Source organism: Lissotriton helveticus, chromosome 1_1 (genome assembly GCF_964261635.1).
Source record: "Lissotriton helveticus chromosome 1_1, aLisHel1.1, whole genome shotgun sequence".
Taxonomy (NCBI): domain Eukaryota; kingdom Metazoa; phylum Chordata; class Amphibia; order Caudata; family Salamandridae; genus Lissotriton; species Lissotriton helveticus.
The window spans coordinates 1,664,219,747-1,664,236,355 of record NC_136057.1 but is presented as its reverse complement, the minus strand read 5'-3'; the positions used below and the strand labels follow the sequence as shown (position 1 = coordinate 1,664,236,355).

The 16,609-nt window shown below is 46.6% G+C and overlaps 1 protein-coding gene across 2 annotated transcripts in view; it reads right to left on the bottom strand.

Annotated features, from left to right (window-relative positions):
- Positions 1-16,609, bottom strand: part of LOC144830473 (ATP-dependent 6-phosphofructokinase, muscle type-like) — a 409,256-nt gene that overhangs the window by 263,384 nt on the left and 129,263 nt on the right. Inside the window, exon 1 of one of the 2 annotated variants that reach the window (XM_078688914.1) lies at positions 7,969-8,108. The exons of the other annotated variant lie outside the window; for it this stretch is intronic. Within the exon in view, the coding sequence (XP_078545040.1) occupies positions 7,969-8,095 (127 nt within the window). The 5' untranslated portion in view covers positions 8,096-8,108. Of the gene's footprint in view, positions 1-7,968; positions 8,109-16,609 lie in introns of those variants that run through there. 2 annotated transcript variants of the gene reach the window in all.

Here is a 16,609-nt window from a genome sequence, read left to right as displayed (position 1 = left end):
TGGTTATACTCAAAGTAGGTGAGCACTAGGCAGTAGCAGCCTGTAGCCATTTTGATGAGCACTAGAGTAGGTCCCTGTGGGAGTGAAACCATACCCCAAAATGTAGACACCCCGAAATGTAGACACCCCAAAATGTACCCAATTTGTTCTCCCACAATTTTAGTTTGCACATCAAGGTTCCTCTTCAAACATCATATTTGCAGAGTAAAACAATGAAAAAATGTAACGAGGCCTGCTCAATAATGAAGTTCTAGATCAATGAAAAGTTAAAGGATTTTATTAACAAAATTCAGACATTAAGCGGTACAGGGTAATTACCATGAAGACTATCAGGCACAAACTTATACAGAGTATGTAAACTCAGAAATGTTCTAAGCCCCCAACGAGAAGCAAAATCAGGATAATTGTCGGACAGCGTCCTTAGTACAAAGGGAAAGTCTTCTAAAATCTCTCTCTTACCCCCAAAATCAAGAGGTTCTTATACACAATTCTTACACAGAAAACGAGAAAAATGACAAAATGTTCTTGGTGTGAGCAAAAATATAAATTATTTAGTAAATCAGGAAATAGGAATACTATATGTCAGTATCTAAATACAAAAGCACAGTCCCAATTCTTTAAAAAACTTTTCAACAATCTCTATGCTAATGTCATCCGGAGATGGTCACACAAATATGACACATTAAACAACAAAAACTTTTAGTGAATGAAAAGACTAGTGATCTCAGTGGAATAAACCTGACAAACAACATAAGATACTGGGAACAGTGAGAAATTAAATGAAAGCAATGTAATCATAACAATGGACATAAACTACCCTACATCAGATTGACTGGGTTCTGTGGAGCCTGTGGGGAGAAAATGCGCACAAGGGAGCAGGAGAGAGTGACAGGGATGGCATCCATTTTGTCTAAAATGGTGTTTTGCAGAAAAATGTTTCTATAACTAAAACAAAATAATATTTCTACATACCTTAAGAACCAATAGTCACATGCATCAAAGGATTTTGCGATCGCAAACGGTGCGAATCACAAAAATCGGCCGTTTGCGATCGCAAAATCTGCTTTTGGAATGCATGAAGGGTGAAGGCCCTCACAATTTGAGAATTCGCAAATATTTGCGAATTCTCAAATTGCGTTTGCATTCAAGAAATCGCATTTTGCGATTTCTTAAATGCAATGCATGAAACTTTAAAAAATTGCGATTTCGCAATTAGGGGGAGCAAATTACCATGAGGTTGAACCTCATGGTAATTTGCGAAAACTTTGAAAAATGCACTTTTGTGCATTTTTCAAAGTTTCATGTTGTGCACACACATGCCCTAAGGGCATGTGAGTGCACAACATATGTGCACAGATTGATTTCAGGGTTGCAACAGGGTGTCCTTTGGACACCCCTGCACCCTTGAAATCGCATTCTCAATTTGCGATTCGCTAATTGCTAATCGCAAATTGAGAATGTCTTCCCATTCATTCCTATGGGCATCTAGGCCCATAGGAATGAATGGGGAGGTATTCCTTAATTGCGACTCTCAAATTGGGAGTCGCAATTAAGGAATATTAAGAAATCGCAATTTTTTTTAGCAATTTCTTGATGCATTGCGTTTTGCAATTCCTTAATTGCGATTCCTTATTTTTCGCAATTAAGGAATCGCAAAATTCAATATTGATGCATGTGCCTGTTGTTTCAATTGTAATTATGTTAATTCCATTTATTTAAGTAAAAGCATGTGCAAAAAGCCTATTAATTGTTAATATCAATGCACAAAATATAAAAAACCCAAAACAATTGCAATTGCCCATCCCCATGGTGGTTTCTGAGATTCAAAGTCCACAGAGGGAATGTTGAACCACAGGGGACCTTACAGGAAAATGAAGAAAGCGCAGCTACTATTTATAGAGTCAGATGTTGTTCTTACAATAAGTACTAGCATTACACCCCCAGTATGCTTAATGCCGAGGCTGGAAACAAGCTAGAAGCTGGAAACCATTTTCATGAATCAGGGGTGACCAGCCTGATTTCAAAATGCAAGTGATGCTCACTTCCATTGCAAACCCACCTCAACCCTAGCCTAAACACCGGCTACCTTTCCGCAACCTTCTGGGTTTAAAATCACCTGAACATATCCGGCGCAGCATCTGGCCTCTTTGCCCTACAACTGCCTCACTTTTTGTTGGCAAATCCACTTTTCTTCTGGTGCTTTATGCTCTCAATCTTGTCAATACTGGTTCTACGTTCCAAGTTACCCACTACAAACAAACACCTGGATGAAGTTCTTTTATGGTTCCTTGAACCGAAATAAAGACAGATTGATTGATTGACAATGCAATCACAAGTCCACCATCTACTTTCACTTCCTCCACACTCATTTAATCCAAAAAACTCACTATTCATTTATGTGCTATTTTAATATTTCTTCAAATATTTGTTTACACACTTCACTTAACCTGGACTCTTACAATCTGTATGTTTAGGTTATATAAATAATGAACACAAGCTGGCTCATAGGCACTTCAGAGCAATTTGGCACCGTGTAATGACAGGGAAAAAGTGTATGGGCAGTAACATGAAACAGATGGAGCATTGAAAGGTATAAGTAATTCTTTATTGATAGATTAATTAAAATCTTTTCAATATACATGATCCAAAAAACAATAAATTGATAGAAGCGTTTGTAAGGCAATGAGTGCTGGAGCCGCACCAGGACAACTTAAAGCTCAGTCATCAGTATGACTTCACAAATGTATACCATTCTAGGAAATGAGGCATCAATTCACGAATATGGACAGACAATAATCTAAAAATGAAAACATCCATCCTTCCTCAGTGAAGGATGAAAACCAGGGTTTGGAAGTGCTAAACCTGTAGAAAAAGTGCATGGTGTTTTATGCCTTAATATGATAGTGTCGGTCAGTCCAGCAATTTGGCGGAGCCATCTCGCAGACAGGTTAAAGCTAGGGGTGGGCGGAATTTGTGTAGTCGCGCTACGCAAAGCTCCGCAAAACGGTAAAAAATCTCTGCGAGCACGCAGAGTTCCACGAATACGCGGAATTGCTGGTTCCGCCCGTGTGCGATGCTTTTTACCTGTTTGCGAACGCTGTTTGCGTGATCACGGGGAAATATCTTGTGAACACGTATTTTGAAAGTGCAAACAAGCAAAAAATTCTGCAAAGCTGCGGATCGCAGAGTTTTTGCAATTCCGCGTTCTCCGCGGATCGCGAAATTACCCAAATTCCGCAAGCGGAACAGAATTCACCGCCCAGGCCTAGTTAAAGCTGGGCTGAGTTGCTGCCAGAGCGATGTTAAAGTTCTGCTAAAAATAGTCCCTCAGATGGCCGGTCAAGTTGGAGGAACCCTTCAAATATTAGTGCTGGATTTTCCAGCATCTCAAGGGCTGGCTTGTGGGACCTCGCAGCTTGGCCTAATGGTTGCGCCGGGCTCCCTCTTTGCAGACCTGTTACTACTCGGCAATGTTCAGACTTGCTTGAGAGACCTTGCAGCGTGGCATAATGTTTGCACCAGGTCCCCTTTTGTAGAACTCTTAATACTGGGCAGTGTTGGAGTTGTGCTGAAAGAAGCTCTCTCCTGGTAAATCAAGATGAAGGGGAACTGTCGGATCAAGTACTATACTCTTCCAGCTTCTTGGAGGAGATCTGAAGGAACCTCACTGCCTTGTGTGATAGTTGTACTGGGTCCCCTCTTAATAAAGCTATTACGGCTAGACGACATGACCTGAGTTGCAAGGATCTTAGAGATGGGCATAATAGTTTTTGCCTGTGATTTAGAAGGGCCTGGGAGACACATAGTAGGTGAAGCAATGTTTCATTGACAGGTGTAAGATGGGTGGTAATTTCAAAAGCATACTTCCTGTACTACCAGGAAGTACTTTGATATGCTAGAGGCTGCTTCCATGTACATCTGAGACAAAGTCTTCAGGTCTTCAGAGCCATGCATCCCAGTACTCCTATCCTGATTAGTCATTTCCCACCCAACTACATTTTCAAAATAGTAAATGGGTCATTCCCAGTAACCATTTCTTACGTCCACTTCTCAAGTCCCACTTGATCTCTGAAAAGCACAATCGGATTGCAATTACCAGGGTTCTTGCCAAGTAGCTGACAAACCCTGTGTGAAATCCATCTGTACTGGAAAGTCTTCAAAACTGTAAGATTGTGTGCCCTTCTGGCCACTATATCTCCTAAACCATAACACTACAAATATCATTGTAGTGTTAGGGTTTAGGTGTCTTCTGTTGTTAGTGCTTACGACAGAAGACACCTTGAACATCATGAAGAGCATCCACTCCCTCAGACCCCTGTCCCCCCCACATCTTCCACAGAGTCACCAGTCATCGCACCCGAACTATGCCGGACCATCAACTGCTACCTCGAGACCGCCACATTCCCTGACAACTGGAAACACGCTGTAGTCAACCCCCTCCTGAAGAAACCCTCCATAGACCCAACGGACTTCAAGAATTTCAGGCCCATCTTACTGCTACCATTTGCAACCAAAGTCATCGAAACGGCCGTCAACATTCAGCTAGCAAACTTCATTGAAACCAACTATGTTCGGCACATATTCCAATCCGGATTCCGCAGCAACCACAGCACCAAGACTGCCCTACATGCCGAAACCAACGATACTAGCGTCCTCCTCAACCATGGCCAAATGGCAGCCCTCGTCCTCCTGGACCTCTCAGCTGCCTTCTCCCACAGCATACTAGCCACCAGCCTCCATGACGCTGGCATCCAAGGAAAGGCCCTAGACTGGATATGGTCATTTCTCACAGGCAAAACTCAGCGAGTCAGACTACCGCCTGACCTCTCAGTACCAACAAAGACCCGATGTGTAGTACCCCAGGAATCCTCCCTCAGCTCCACCCTCTTCAACACCTACATGGCCCACCTCGCAACCATCGTCAGAAACCACAGGCTCAACATAGTCTCCTATGCCAACGACACCCAGCTCATCCTCTCCCTCACCAAGGAACCCAACATCAGCAGGCACAACTTCCAAGAAGGGATGGAAACTGTCACCATGTGGATAAAGCACAGCTGCCTAAAACTCAACTCAGAGAAAACAGAAGTCCTCATCCTTGGCTCCACCCACTCAGCATATGATGACATCTGGTGGCCCCCCGCCCTTGGAACCCCCCTACCCTGACAGACCATGCACGAAACCTTGGCATAATACTGGACTCATCACTCACCATGAACTGCCAGATCAACGCCGTATCCTCAGCCTGCGTCAACAACCTCCGCATACTCCGGAAAACATTCAGATGGATCCACTCCAAATCCAGGAAAACTGTCATGCATGACCTCTTCACTAACAGACTGGACTACCGCAATGCCCTCTATGCGAGATTCAACAAAAAACTCCTTTGAAAGCTCCAGAATGCCGCAGCCAGATTGATCCTAGACAACCCCATCTGCAACCACATCACCCAACACCTCAGCGACCTCCACTGTCTCGCCATTGAAATTGGAATAACCGTCAAGCTCCTCACACACGCATACAAGGCCCTCCACAACATTGGACCAGCATACCTAAACAACCGCCTCTTCTTTCACACCCCCAAGAGAAACCTCCAATCAGCCGACCTCTCTATGGCCACCATGCCACGCATCTATAAGACCAGAATGGGGGGGAAGGTGCTTCTCCTCCCTCGCAGCTAAGACCAAGACCAGGAACAACCTCCCCCTCCGGCAAAGCCCTACACTGCTCCAGTGCAGGAGAGACTTCAAGACTCTTCAGATGACCACAGCACCCTTCTGAGAAACCCCCCCTCAACCCGCCCAGCGCCGAGACCCTCGCGGGTGAGTATTTGTGTGATGTGATGTGATGTGATGTGATGTGATGTGACATTTATATAGCGCACTATCACTCCAAGGAGCATCTTGGTGATGTTACTCAAACCAGCCGAAAGATGGATTGCAGCCGTCCTGTCCACAGAGGGAATAGACCTTACACTAATGATTTGCATACTGGATCCGAGAGGCTGTAAATCCAGGTCTCAAGCGATTTCCTGAAACCTTGTTCGGAGGTGATCTGGCGCAAATAGTGAGGGAGTTTGTTCGTAGCCCTAGCGCCCATCACTGCCAGGGATTTTCCTCCCTTCGTAGAAAGTCTGAATTTGGGAACAACGAGCAGGTTGGCTGTGGCGGACCTAAGATTACGGGAGGGATGATATTGTGTAAAGCGTTTGCAGAGGTATATCGGACCCTGCATATGAAAGGCTCTATAGGTGAGGATTAGTACCTTAAACAGAATACATTTGTGGATGGGGAGCCAGTGAAGGGCATCCAGTGCAGCCGAAGCAGAGGACTTTCTGGGCCATCTAAGTACCAGGCGGGCGGTCGCATGCTGGACCATCTGAAGCCTGTGAAGGGCCGCTTTATTTGACCCTGCATATAAGCTGTTACAGTAGTAGTCCAGTCTTGATGTAATTAATGCCACTGCCACCGTGCGCCTGACTTCCAAGGGAAGCAGGTCGAAAAATTTCCTTAGACCCTTTATGATGTTAAAGCAGGAGCCTGCTACTGCCCCTGCTTGCTGTTTAAATGAGAGGGTATCATCAAATGTAATCCCTAAATTTCGTGCTGCACTAATAGTGCTAGGAGGAGCTTGCACATTCTCTGGCCACCATTTCTGAGGAGAGAATGGGTTATTATGTCCAAATGGCAGAATTTCCGTTTTAGCGGAATTGCACTTCAGGTGGTTGTTTTTCATCCATGTGAATGTCGCTGCTAGACAGTTTTTAAGGTTTTGTTCTGCATTCGCCATGTCTTTATCAAGGACTAGAACCAACTGCGTATCATCAGCGTACGCAATCGTGCTGATATCAAAGGAAGAAATTAACTTAATCAGGGGGACCATGTAAAGATTGAAAAGTGTTGGGCTCAAACTTGAGCCCTGAGGTACCCTTGCGCTATACAAACCCCTGATTGATTGATTGATTGTTCACTATTCTGTGTATACATTTAAAGTTGAAGTTAGCCATTACTTAGGACTTCCAATTTGTTTTACATGCACAGGTCAATGAATCGACTTGGGCAGGATTACACATTTTTGTCATATGGAAAGTCTGGCATTAGAACTCAGCCTCTTGGCAGTTCTGGTGAAAAGATTTTCAGAGAGAAAATGGCATTTTCACATTCAAGTGCACCGTTTGCCCTAGGAAGAAGCCTTTATTTGAGGCATTTGTTTCAATATGACGCCCTCTTGAGGCCATTCACGGTGAGGTTACAGGGCTGTTGCTGAAGCCTCTTTAAGGTAGCACCAGCCCTCCCTCATGGACCCAGAGCCAACAGCATATCAACCAGACCGTATTTTATACATGCTCACCACATAGGTTTGAAAGTCCTCTACGAGTCCGTTAATTGTTGATATTCAAACTCATGAAAATGATAGCTGACCATGTATACAATGGCAAATCTCCAAATTCCCAGAGTTCTGATGAAGGTGTGAGAGCACAAAACTCAGGGGTGCCAATTTCATCGACCTCAGAACCTCAAAATGGATGAAAGGCCGAGCCAGGCACACCAGGGTAATCATATTTGTCCAGCAGATGTCCAATGAGAGCGCTCTGTCATACTGACCTATATTCAGTGCCTGTGTTTTCTGTGCAGACTAAGAATTTAGCAACGTAAATGGCGAACATGGTTTTACAAAAGCATGTTACATGTTACAAAAAAGGTAACCGTTCGTGTGTTCCCAAAGCAATTGTACACGTTTGTTTGAAACTATGGGATGGAAGGATACGGACTGCGAGAGACACCAAACCGCGGACCTTCAGGTAACCTACAGATGTCAGCAGCGAGCACTTAACACGCTGAACTATTTTCCTGGCGTACGAGTAAGGGCAAACAGATTTCAGACAACAGCTAAAAAAACACACCACAGAAATGAATTGCTCTTTCTGCAATTAAAGTTATGCTACAAAAGAAGCTAGAAAAAACTCACCTGTAACAGGTGGGGGTTTCTTCCCGCGAACCCGGAAGACAGAGACGATGCAAAAAAACGCAAAAGAAAGAGATATTGTAATGAAAAGTTTAGCCCACACTGTAAAGAGACCGAGCGATGCCCACATAACCAGAAGTCACTGCCTTTCTCCCCTGATATTTATAGATATTAGTTCAACAGACTTGCAGCAGCTGGTGGGAGCAGAGCCTTCAGATTGGATGGCAGACAGGGCGACCTTATATTTGAAAGGTCAACTTTAAATGGCAGATGACTGGGTTAGTGCGCATTTCATTCATTCATTCATCAGTACAATTAGAGTTTATTCAATACAACTATCATGTGACTGATTCGTAACCCAGAGCTTTTTAAAATATTAGTCTTCCTTTCGTAGGGGCACACTTGAAAGCATGATATAACAAGCATCGGCAAAGCTAAAATGTCTGAACACGGCAGACTGAAGCTATGGTTAACTGTTTGAATTAATAGTACAAGCTCATAATAACATGTAAGAAGAAAAAAACATTCCGCCATCTTCACACCGTAACCAGATGCTTGCAATAAAAATGTATAATTTAAAAATAAATTAACCATCGTGTATAATTATAACAGAACAGCACGGGTGCTTCCTAGCAGCAGGTGAAGTTTCAAAGTTCATCACAACAAATATAATTATTATCACCACAAAAAGATAGGTTAGCTTTAAAATACCGTAACCAGAAGACATAGTTTAAGCACACAAGGGTGACTATAAAAAAGGAAAAAATGGAAATATAACAGCGCTGGCAAAGTATTAGCCCATCAGACCTAGCACAAAATGTATTTATTGTTTAGGTGGATTTGCATTTATGATCATGTAAGACATTTTGCTCGTAGAGGAAAAGAACCAAAGGTTGAAGTGAGCTGACCAGATGCCCCGCCCTGTGTGACATGTTGTGCAGAAGTAAAAATAAAGGACAGATGAACACACAAAATGGACATGGAGGGATGGCACAAAGGCCCAAGTACAAAGCGTACTTCTTAGGCAAATGTGCACATGGAATCGGGTAAATATACCTCCCACACAGTGCAAGAAAGTCAATGGCTGAAGTCAGCTGCTCCGTTCCCGCATGCTGTATACTGTGTTAGGCAGAAGCAAAAAGTGAACGAAAGTCGAACAGACCAGACCAACTCATGAGAAGGCCGGACTCAAAGACCCTCTAAGGGATCAATTATAAGTCTGGTGGTCCACGGACTGCCAGCCTTGTGGCGGGTGCAGCAGTGGCGGTTTCCTAACTGCCCTATTACAATAAAGGCAGTTAGATTGCCATTATCGTTAAACCATAATCCACTGTTGAAAAAGCATGAACTAAGGATAACTCTGGTTTGCCTGTGAGCATAATTACAACGGGATAGGCAGACCAAATTTGGACAAACGATCTGGTCCAATGACGTTATTGTCAATGTAAGAAGAGTTGCAATCATGAATAGGAAATAGGAAACAATAAGATGCACGTGTAAATCAGAAGATGCAGTTTTTCAAAACTTGAAATTGTGGTGACTGTGAAAATCAACCACAAGAAAAGGCAACAAGCATTGAAAATGCAATAGGTCTCGCAATAGAAGAGTTTGACCTTTTTCGTTTTGCAAATGGATGAGTGGCGTTGCGTGGATGAGTGGCGTTGCGTGGATGAGTGGCGTTGCGTGGATGAGTGGCGTGTGTGAGTGGCGTTGCATGTGTGAGTGGCGTTGCGTGTGCGAGTGCCGTTGCGTGTGTGAGTGGCGTTGCGTGGATGAGTGGTGGATGTGGTGGTGGATGCGGTGGTAAAGTGGTGGTGGATGTGGTGGATGTGGTGGTGGATGTGGCGTTGGATGTCATGGTGGATGTGGTGGTGGATGTGGTGGTGGATGTGGTGGTGGATGTGATGGTGGATGTGGTGGTGATGGATGCGGTGGATGTGGTGGTGGTGGATGCGGTGGATGTGGTGGTGGTGGATGTGGTGGATGCGGCGGTGGTGGTGGATGGGGTGGTGGTGGTAGTGGTGGATGGGGTGGTGGTTGTAGTGGATGTGGTGGTGGATGTAGTGGTGGTGGGTGTGGTGGTGGTGGTGGATGCGGTGGTGGTGGATGTGGTGGTGGTGGATGTGGTGGTGGTGGATGTGGTGGTGGTGGATGTGGAGGTGATGGTGGATGTGTTGGTGAAAGCACAAGGAGGCAATAAGGCCTCAAAGGGTGCCTGGCATAACACCCTCTTCCCCTATTTCCACAACCAAAAAGATTCCGCTGACCACATAAACCCATTACTGACATGTGGAAAATTAGTACGGTTTGGTGAACATTATCTGCGCCATCTTGCCTTTTCCCCTGATGCCACACTTTCTGTCGTGCGCGCCCCGCCATTTTAGGTGCCTTGAACAGAACAGCCCTTTCTGCATGCCACTGGCCCCCCGGCATAGCCCTTCGCCCTCACCAAGCCTGCACGCTGACCCACCCCCCCCCGCACGCACATGCTTTGAGTCATAAACCCCTCTTCAGCGCAGCCCCGACTCAGAACCCCATCCTGTTCCCAGCGCGACACCTCCCTTCATTCCTTTCATAGTCCCCGGCCCTTTCGATGCAAAACCCCCCTTTCTTCCTGTGCCCGTTTGCCTCCCTCGTTCCCAGGCCGACACCTAGCTCTGCCGATACTGTTTATTGCCCCTCCCCGTACAGTAGGGAGCTTCCCCCCATCAAAGGACCCCCGAATTGATCAAAGCACCCACCCTATGAGATCCGATCAAACCCCCCCACATTCCGTGAACAGGCGGAATATCCAGCTGCGCGATACTCATCACCTGTTGTGACTAGGGTGGGGACCTCAACTGTAAATGTGTGTGGGAACGGGCCCAAAGGGGAGATTCCGAGAATGTCTTTCCGTACATCAAAGCACTGCCTTGAATATGTAATCTGCAATAAAGTCATAAAACAGTGTATAAGAGGCCAGGCCTCAGAAATGTAGTTAGAGCACCTCAGAACGATACCTGCTGTCTGTTTTGCTGTGTTCTCCTCCGGAGAGAATAAAACCTTGTTTCCTGCTTTCCAGTCTCCAGCGCCTGCCTCTTCATTGATTAATATTTCGTGGGTTAAAGAGGCGATACTGCCGGGCAATAATCGATTGTCCCCGACCCTAGTTTTTACAATTGGCGTCCCAAGCGTGGGGCCCATCAGCGACTCGTGGATCCAGTGGGAGAGGTCCCGACGACAGAGTGAACGACTGCAACGATCGGGAGAGCTCTTGCCCAATAGACCCTCGTCTGGCAGCCGATCATCCGAACTTCACTAGTTCCGAACAGACCTCTCTCGAGTGATCTACGGTCCTGACTGGGAACCATTAGGAGTGCCACGAGGAATACGAGAAAAAGAGGACGAACGGGCGCTGGCTTCGGAAGACAAGAAACCGTCCACGCGGTCCGGGTAAGGTCGTGTAAACACGACGGATTGCGAAAATAATTGATTGCTTGATTGTTTACAAAAAAAATATACTAGTATTGCTCTTTGTTAACTTATTTGGAGATTCACTGTCTGCACGCGGAGAAACAGTAGGCTCTTTCCCTTCTGCAAACAGTGAAGGATAGGTAACGCAACCGTCGCGCCTATCTTTCTCCCCCACTGACTCTATTATTTCTTACGATACAGAAAAGGGGGTGGTGATGAACAGAGTGTCTGAATTAAGCAGACCACTCTTACCCAGTCCAAAGATCAGGGCTTGATCCATCACCGTTATTTATCTCACTGCCCCATCCCAGCTCAGAACCTGGCTATATGCAAATCAGTCTGTCCCTGGCCCAGTGCATCATGGGAACAGGGCAGACCAAACTACCAAGCCAATTCTTCACCAGAAAGGAGACAAGCTACCGGGGACCGGTTTCTGGCATTTCAGCCTCTTCGGCCCGGCTTGCTTGAATCCTGATGGAGCAGTGAGAAAGGGACTCATGTCTGAGTATACCCTGCCACACCTATAGTGGCCAAAAACGATACAGAAAAGGGGGTGGTGATGAACAGAGTGTCTGAATTAAGCAGACCACTCTTACCCAGTCCAAAGATCAGGGCTTGATCCATCACCGTTATTTATCTCACTGCCCCATCCCAGCTCAGAACCTGGCTATATGCAAATCAGTCTGTCCCTGGCCCAGTGCATCATGGGAACAGGGCAGACCAAACTACCAAGCCAATTCTTCACCAGAAAGGAGACAAGCTACCGGGGACCGGTTTCTGGCATTTCAGCCTCTTCGGCCCGGCTTGCTTGAATCCTGATGGAGCAGTGAGAAAGGGACTCATGTCTGAGTATACCCTGCCACACCTATAGTGGCCAAAAACGATACAGAAAAGGGGGTGGTGATGAACAGAGTGTCTGAATTAAGCAGACCACTCTTACCCAGTCCAAAGATCAGGGCTTGATCCATCACCGTTATTTATCTCACTGCCCCATCCCAGCTCAGAACCTGGCTATATGCAAATCAGTCTGTCCCTGGCCCAGTGCATCATGGGAACAGGGCAGACCAAACTACCAAGCCAATTCTTCACCAGAAAGGAGACAAGCTACCGGGGACCGGTTTCTGGCATTTCAGCCTCTTCGGCCCGGCTTGCTTGAATCCTGATGGAGCAGTGAGAAAGGGACTCATGTCTGAGTATACCCTGCCACACCTATAGTGGCCAAAAACGATACAGAAAAGGGGGTGGTGATGAACAGAGTGTCTGAATTAAGCAGACCACTCTTACCCAGTCCAAAGATCAGGGCTTGATCCATCACCGTTATTTATCTCACTGCCCCATCCCAGCTCAGAACCTGGCTATATGCAAATCAGTCTGTCCCTGGCCCAGTGCATCATGGGAACAGGGCAGACCAAACTACCAAGCCAATTCTTCACCAGAAAGGAGACAAGCTACCGGGGACCGGTTTCTGGCATTTCAGCCTCTTCGGCCCGGCTTGCTTGAATCCTGATGGAGCAGTGAGAAAGGGACCGGAAGCTTGTTTCCTTCCCAGTGTAAGAATTGGCTTTTGTAGTCTGGTCTGCCCTGTTCCCATGATGCACTGGGCCAGGGACAGACTAATTTGCATACAGCCAGGTTCTGAAACTGGGATGGTGCAATGAGCTAAAAAACGGTGTTGGATCTAGCCCTGATCTCTTGACTGGGTGAGAGTACTCTGCTTAATTCAGAGACTCTGTCCATCACCACCCCTTGTTGTCTATTATTTCTTAAACGGTTTTTGGGAGACTCCCTCTCCCTCACTGATTAACTGGGTTCTTTGACCCCGAACTACTGTTCACAGATTGTCTTCTGGAGATTCTCTGTCTGCAAACCGGAAACAACAGATTCCTCTTTGCGGATAGTGAAAGGGTAGAGGACGCAGACTTTTGCGCCCTACTCACTCTCCCCATTGATCCTGCTCTATCTTATTTATTTATTTATTGATTGTTTGATTGTTCCTCGTTATTGGTTACTTTTTGTTCATGAGGTATTCACTGCCTGCAAACAACGTAGAATAGGAATATTCTGTCTAGTCTTTGCACCTAGTGATAAGATAGGCAGTGCTGACTTTTTAGTCCCTCGTTACGAGCCGTCATGTCTGTCTTCTCCCCACTGATTGATAATTGGTTCAGCCCGGACCGTGTATTAGAGGTGGACCATATAGCTCCACTAGAAGGCACCCCTAATAAGGACATGTTCATAAACTATGGATTAGTTACCATAGCCTATAATAAATTGTGGCACAGGTATACCAAAGAAAGTCAAGACAAACAGTGGCCACTGGCAGGATCCTTTGACCTTGATAAAATAGAAACGTTGGAAATAGCCCTTCGCAATAATAAGACAACGCCTATTATGCTCGACAGTCTCGGTATGTGGCGCAGAGAGGCTATGCAACGACAGAGAAAAGACGAGGACAAACCAGGTAGAGAAATATACCGACAGGACAACCCCGGGACACCACGACCCAAAGGTTATCCCCCGACACTACGAAAAAGACGGCCAGACTTAGGGCAAGACCAATGCGCTTTTTGTAGATATGTCGGACACTGGAAAGCCCAATGCCCGACTCTACTGAGCGTGAGTAAGGGCAAAGGGCCGACAGGAATGACAGGCCGGCAGAATGAGAAAAAGCGCGAAACAAAGAAAAATCCGACTCGCACGGACAGACCAGATAGAACCACCACGTTTGATTATGCCCGATGGCACAGGTTCCGCCAGAACGATTTCAGCGGCATGTTCGAGTTTTCCTAGGTCGGACAATATAAAAACGGGAACCCAGCCTAGCTCTAAATTAACAGATGGAAAAAGATAATTTTGGCCAAATAATCACTGTTTTATATTTGTCTTGGGTCTTTGTATGTCGTACTTGTACTGCCCCCCGTCTGAGTTTGTGTGTACGTGATGTATGAATCTATGTCATTCCCCTATATGTGTTTCCGTGTTACTTAAACTCTGTTAGTAGAAATGTTAGCATGAAATAACCTGGAAAGAAAGAAATAGGAAACGAAATCAGTAAACCACTGATAAACACGAACTTTTATTTTTACATAACAAACCAGGAACAATAATGCTAAGAACAAGAACGGTAAAAATGTAGAAAAATGAAAGTCAACAGAACACTCGCCCCCCCCCCCACATTCTGGAACCTTCCAAAGTAGGGCAGGGTTACGGCTACGCCCAACCAGCGACAACCCATATAAGGCGGGCCCTGCTGCCAACTCTTGGTCAGGAAATCTTAACATATGGGGGAGCCGGAGGAGAGGCAGGAGCCCGCGGAGTCCGGCCGCAGCGGCCCTGGATAGTTGCAGGCAGTCCCGCCACATGCCTTCCCGGCCTGGCCTTGGTGGCGCATGGGAGTTTCAGGCAGTCCCGCCACATGTCCCCCGGCCCGGCCGCCAAATGGCCAGGGACCGGGGCCAACTGAGTCCGGCTGCAGCCGATAACCTAAGGAGGCCCGGCCCAGAGAAGGACGGGACACCTTTTTCTTTTCCCTTCCGTGACAGCCGCAGCAACTCTGGGCGGCGGAATGTCCTGTTCATACCTCCATGGGATTTAGTCCAAGCGGGGCTGGGAGGGAGAGGCGACGCGGACGAGCCTCTCCCACCTCCACAGATAGGAGGCTTCCCAGCCCCAGCCCAACACCGAACTCCTCCAGCCAGGTGATGGTGCCCCAATATTTGCGCAGCACCGAACGTGTAATGGTGCCCATATTTTCGGAGCACCGAATATGCAATGACTGCGCCAATACTTGCGCAGCACCGAACATACACTGGCTGCACCGATACTTGTGCAGCACCGAATGTGCACCGCAGGTGGCCATACTCCCACGGCACTGAGCACGAGACTCGTGGAGCACAGGATGTGGAGAGACTTCCGTGCAGGCCCATGAAAGAGTGCAGCTTGGGATGCGCCGGGAGTGGGAGATGGCGCGAACGGGCCTCCCTCGCGCTCCCAGGAGAGGGCACCACAGCTGCACCCCAGCCGAACGTCCCGCTTTCACAAAACAGAGCCCTTTTTCCTTTCACTCCGAAGGGCCTCTTCCACTCTTACAGACTCGACGAAGGGTGACTGCTGCAGGACCTCAAAATGGCGTCTGGGCCTGCTGGAAGGCGGGTCTCGGCCGCTAGAGTAACTTTGAACAGCAATGTAACTCGGTCGCTCGCCCACCGGAGCACGAGCCCCCATCTCCGACAGCATCTCCACAGCCTTGAAGATTCTACAAAAGTCCCCGGCGGAGCCTTCGGCCCCTGCAGGCTTCCGGTAAGGGACGACTGCCTTGATCACTAACGAAACAGGCATGACATTGCCACTCCTTCTGTTAGCATGAATTCTTGAACTGCCGAAAAGGACTCTGGTCCAACTGCCAGTATAGGAAACATTTCCCCCTGATGCTACTTCCGGACTGAACCGGCCCCGCCCAAAATGGCGCTGGTATCAATAGGAACTTACGAACACCTCGTGGTGTTCCTTCGCACTAACACAAACTTGATGTTCTGAGACATATATGATCCTTTGTACACTTGGCTAGAAAAGACAAGGAGAGCTCACTCGACGAACATTGTAAAAGGATCCCGTTAAAAATGTTGATTACAAATGTACGGTGTATTATATTTTTATAGCTGATGTATAACCTCATTTATGACGCACGCATACGGTATGCATATAGGAAATCTGATTGCAACTATTCTGACTATGCTTCTAAATTATGAAATAAATGCCCCCGAACCCCCGACCAATTAATAGACGTTTTAGTTTCTTACAAATGAATGAATAAAACTTTCTAATGTTTTTATTGCTGCAAAACGACACCCCCCACTGTACGCACTTTAGCCATTGCCGTGTCCGGCCAAATATGACCGCACCCTCATAATCCACGTGCTGAAATGATTTTGCAAAATAAAGGTTTTCGAAACTATGAACGGGTATTGCATGCTTTACTTTAAGAAAATGTGGGATCGGCGGGAGAATTCTTTTCTGTGCACCCTACTCTGCTCTCTCTTTAAGGTTGAAAGAAGATGGCTGCCCATCCCCGGATGGAGGATCGAAATCTGAGACACGACACCCCGCCGTCAAAAATACGACTGACTCCGGGACTCGCGCATGGAGAAAGACCCCGACTTCTGGGGATGGGTAAAAACGAAATGGCGTAGTG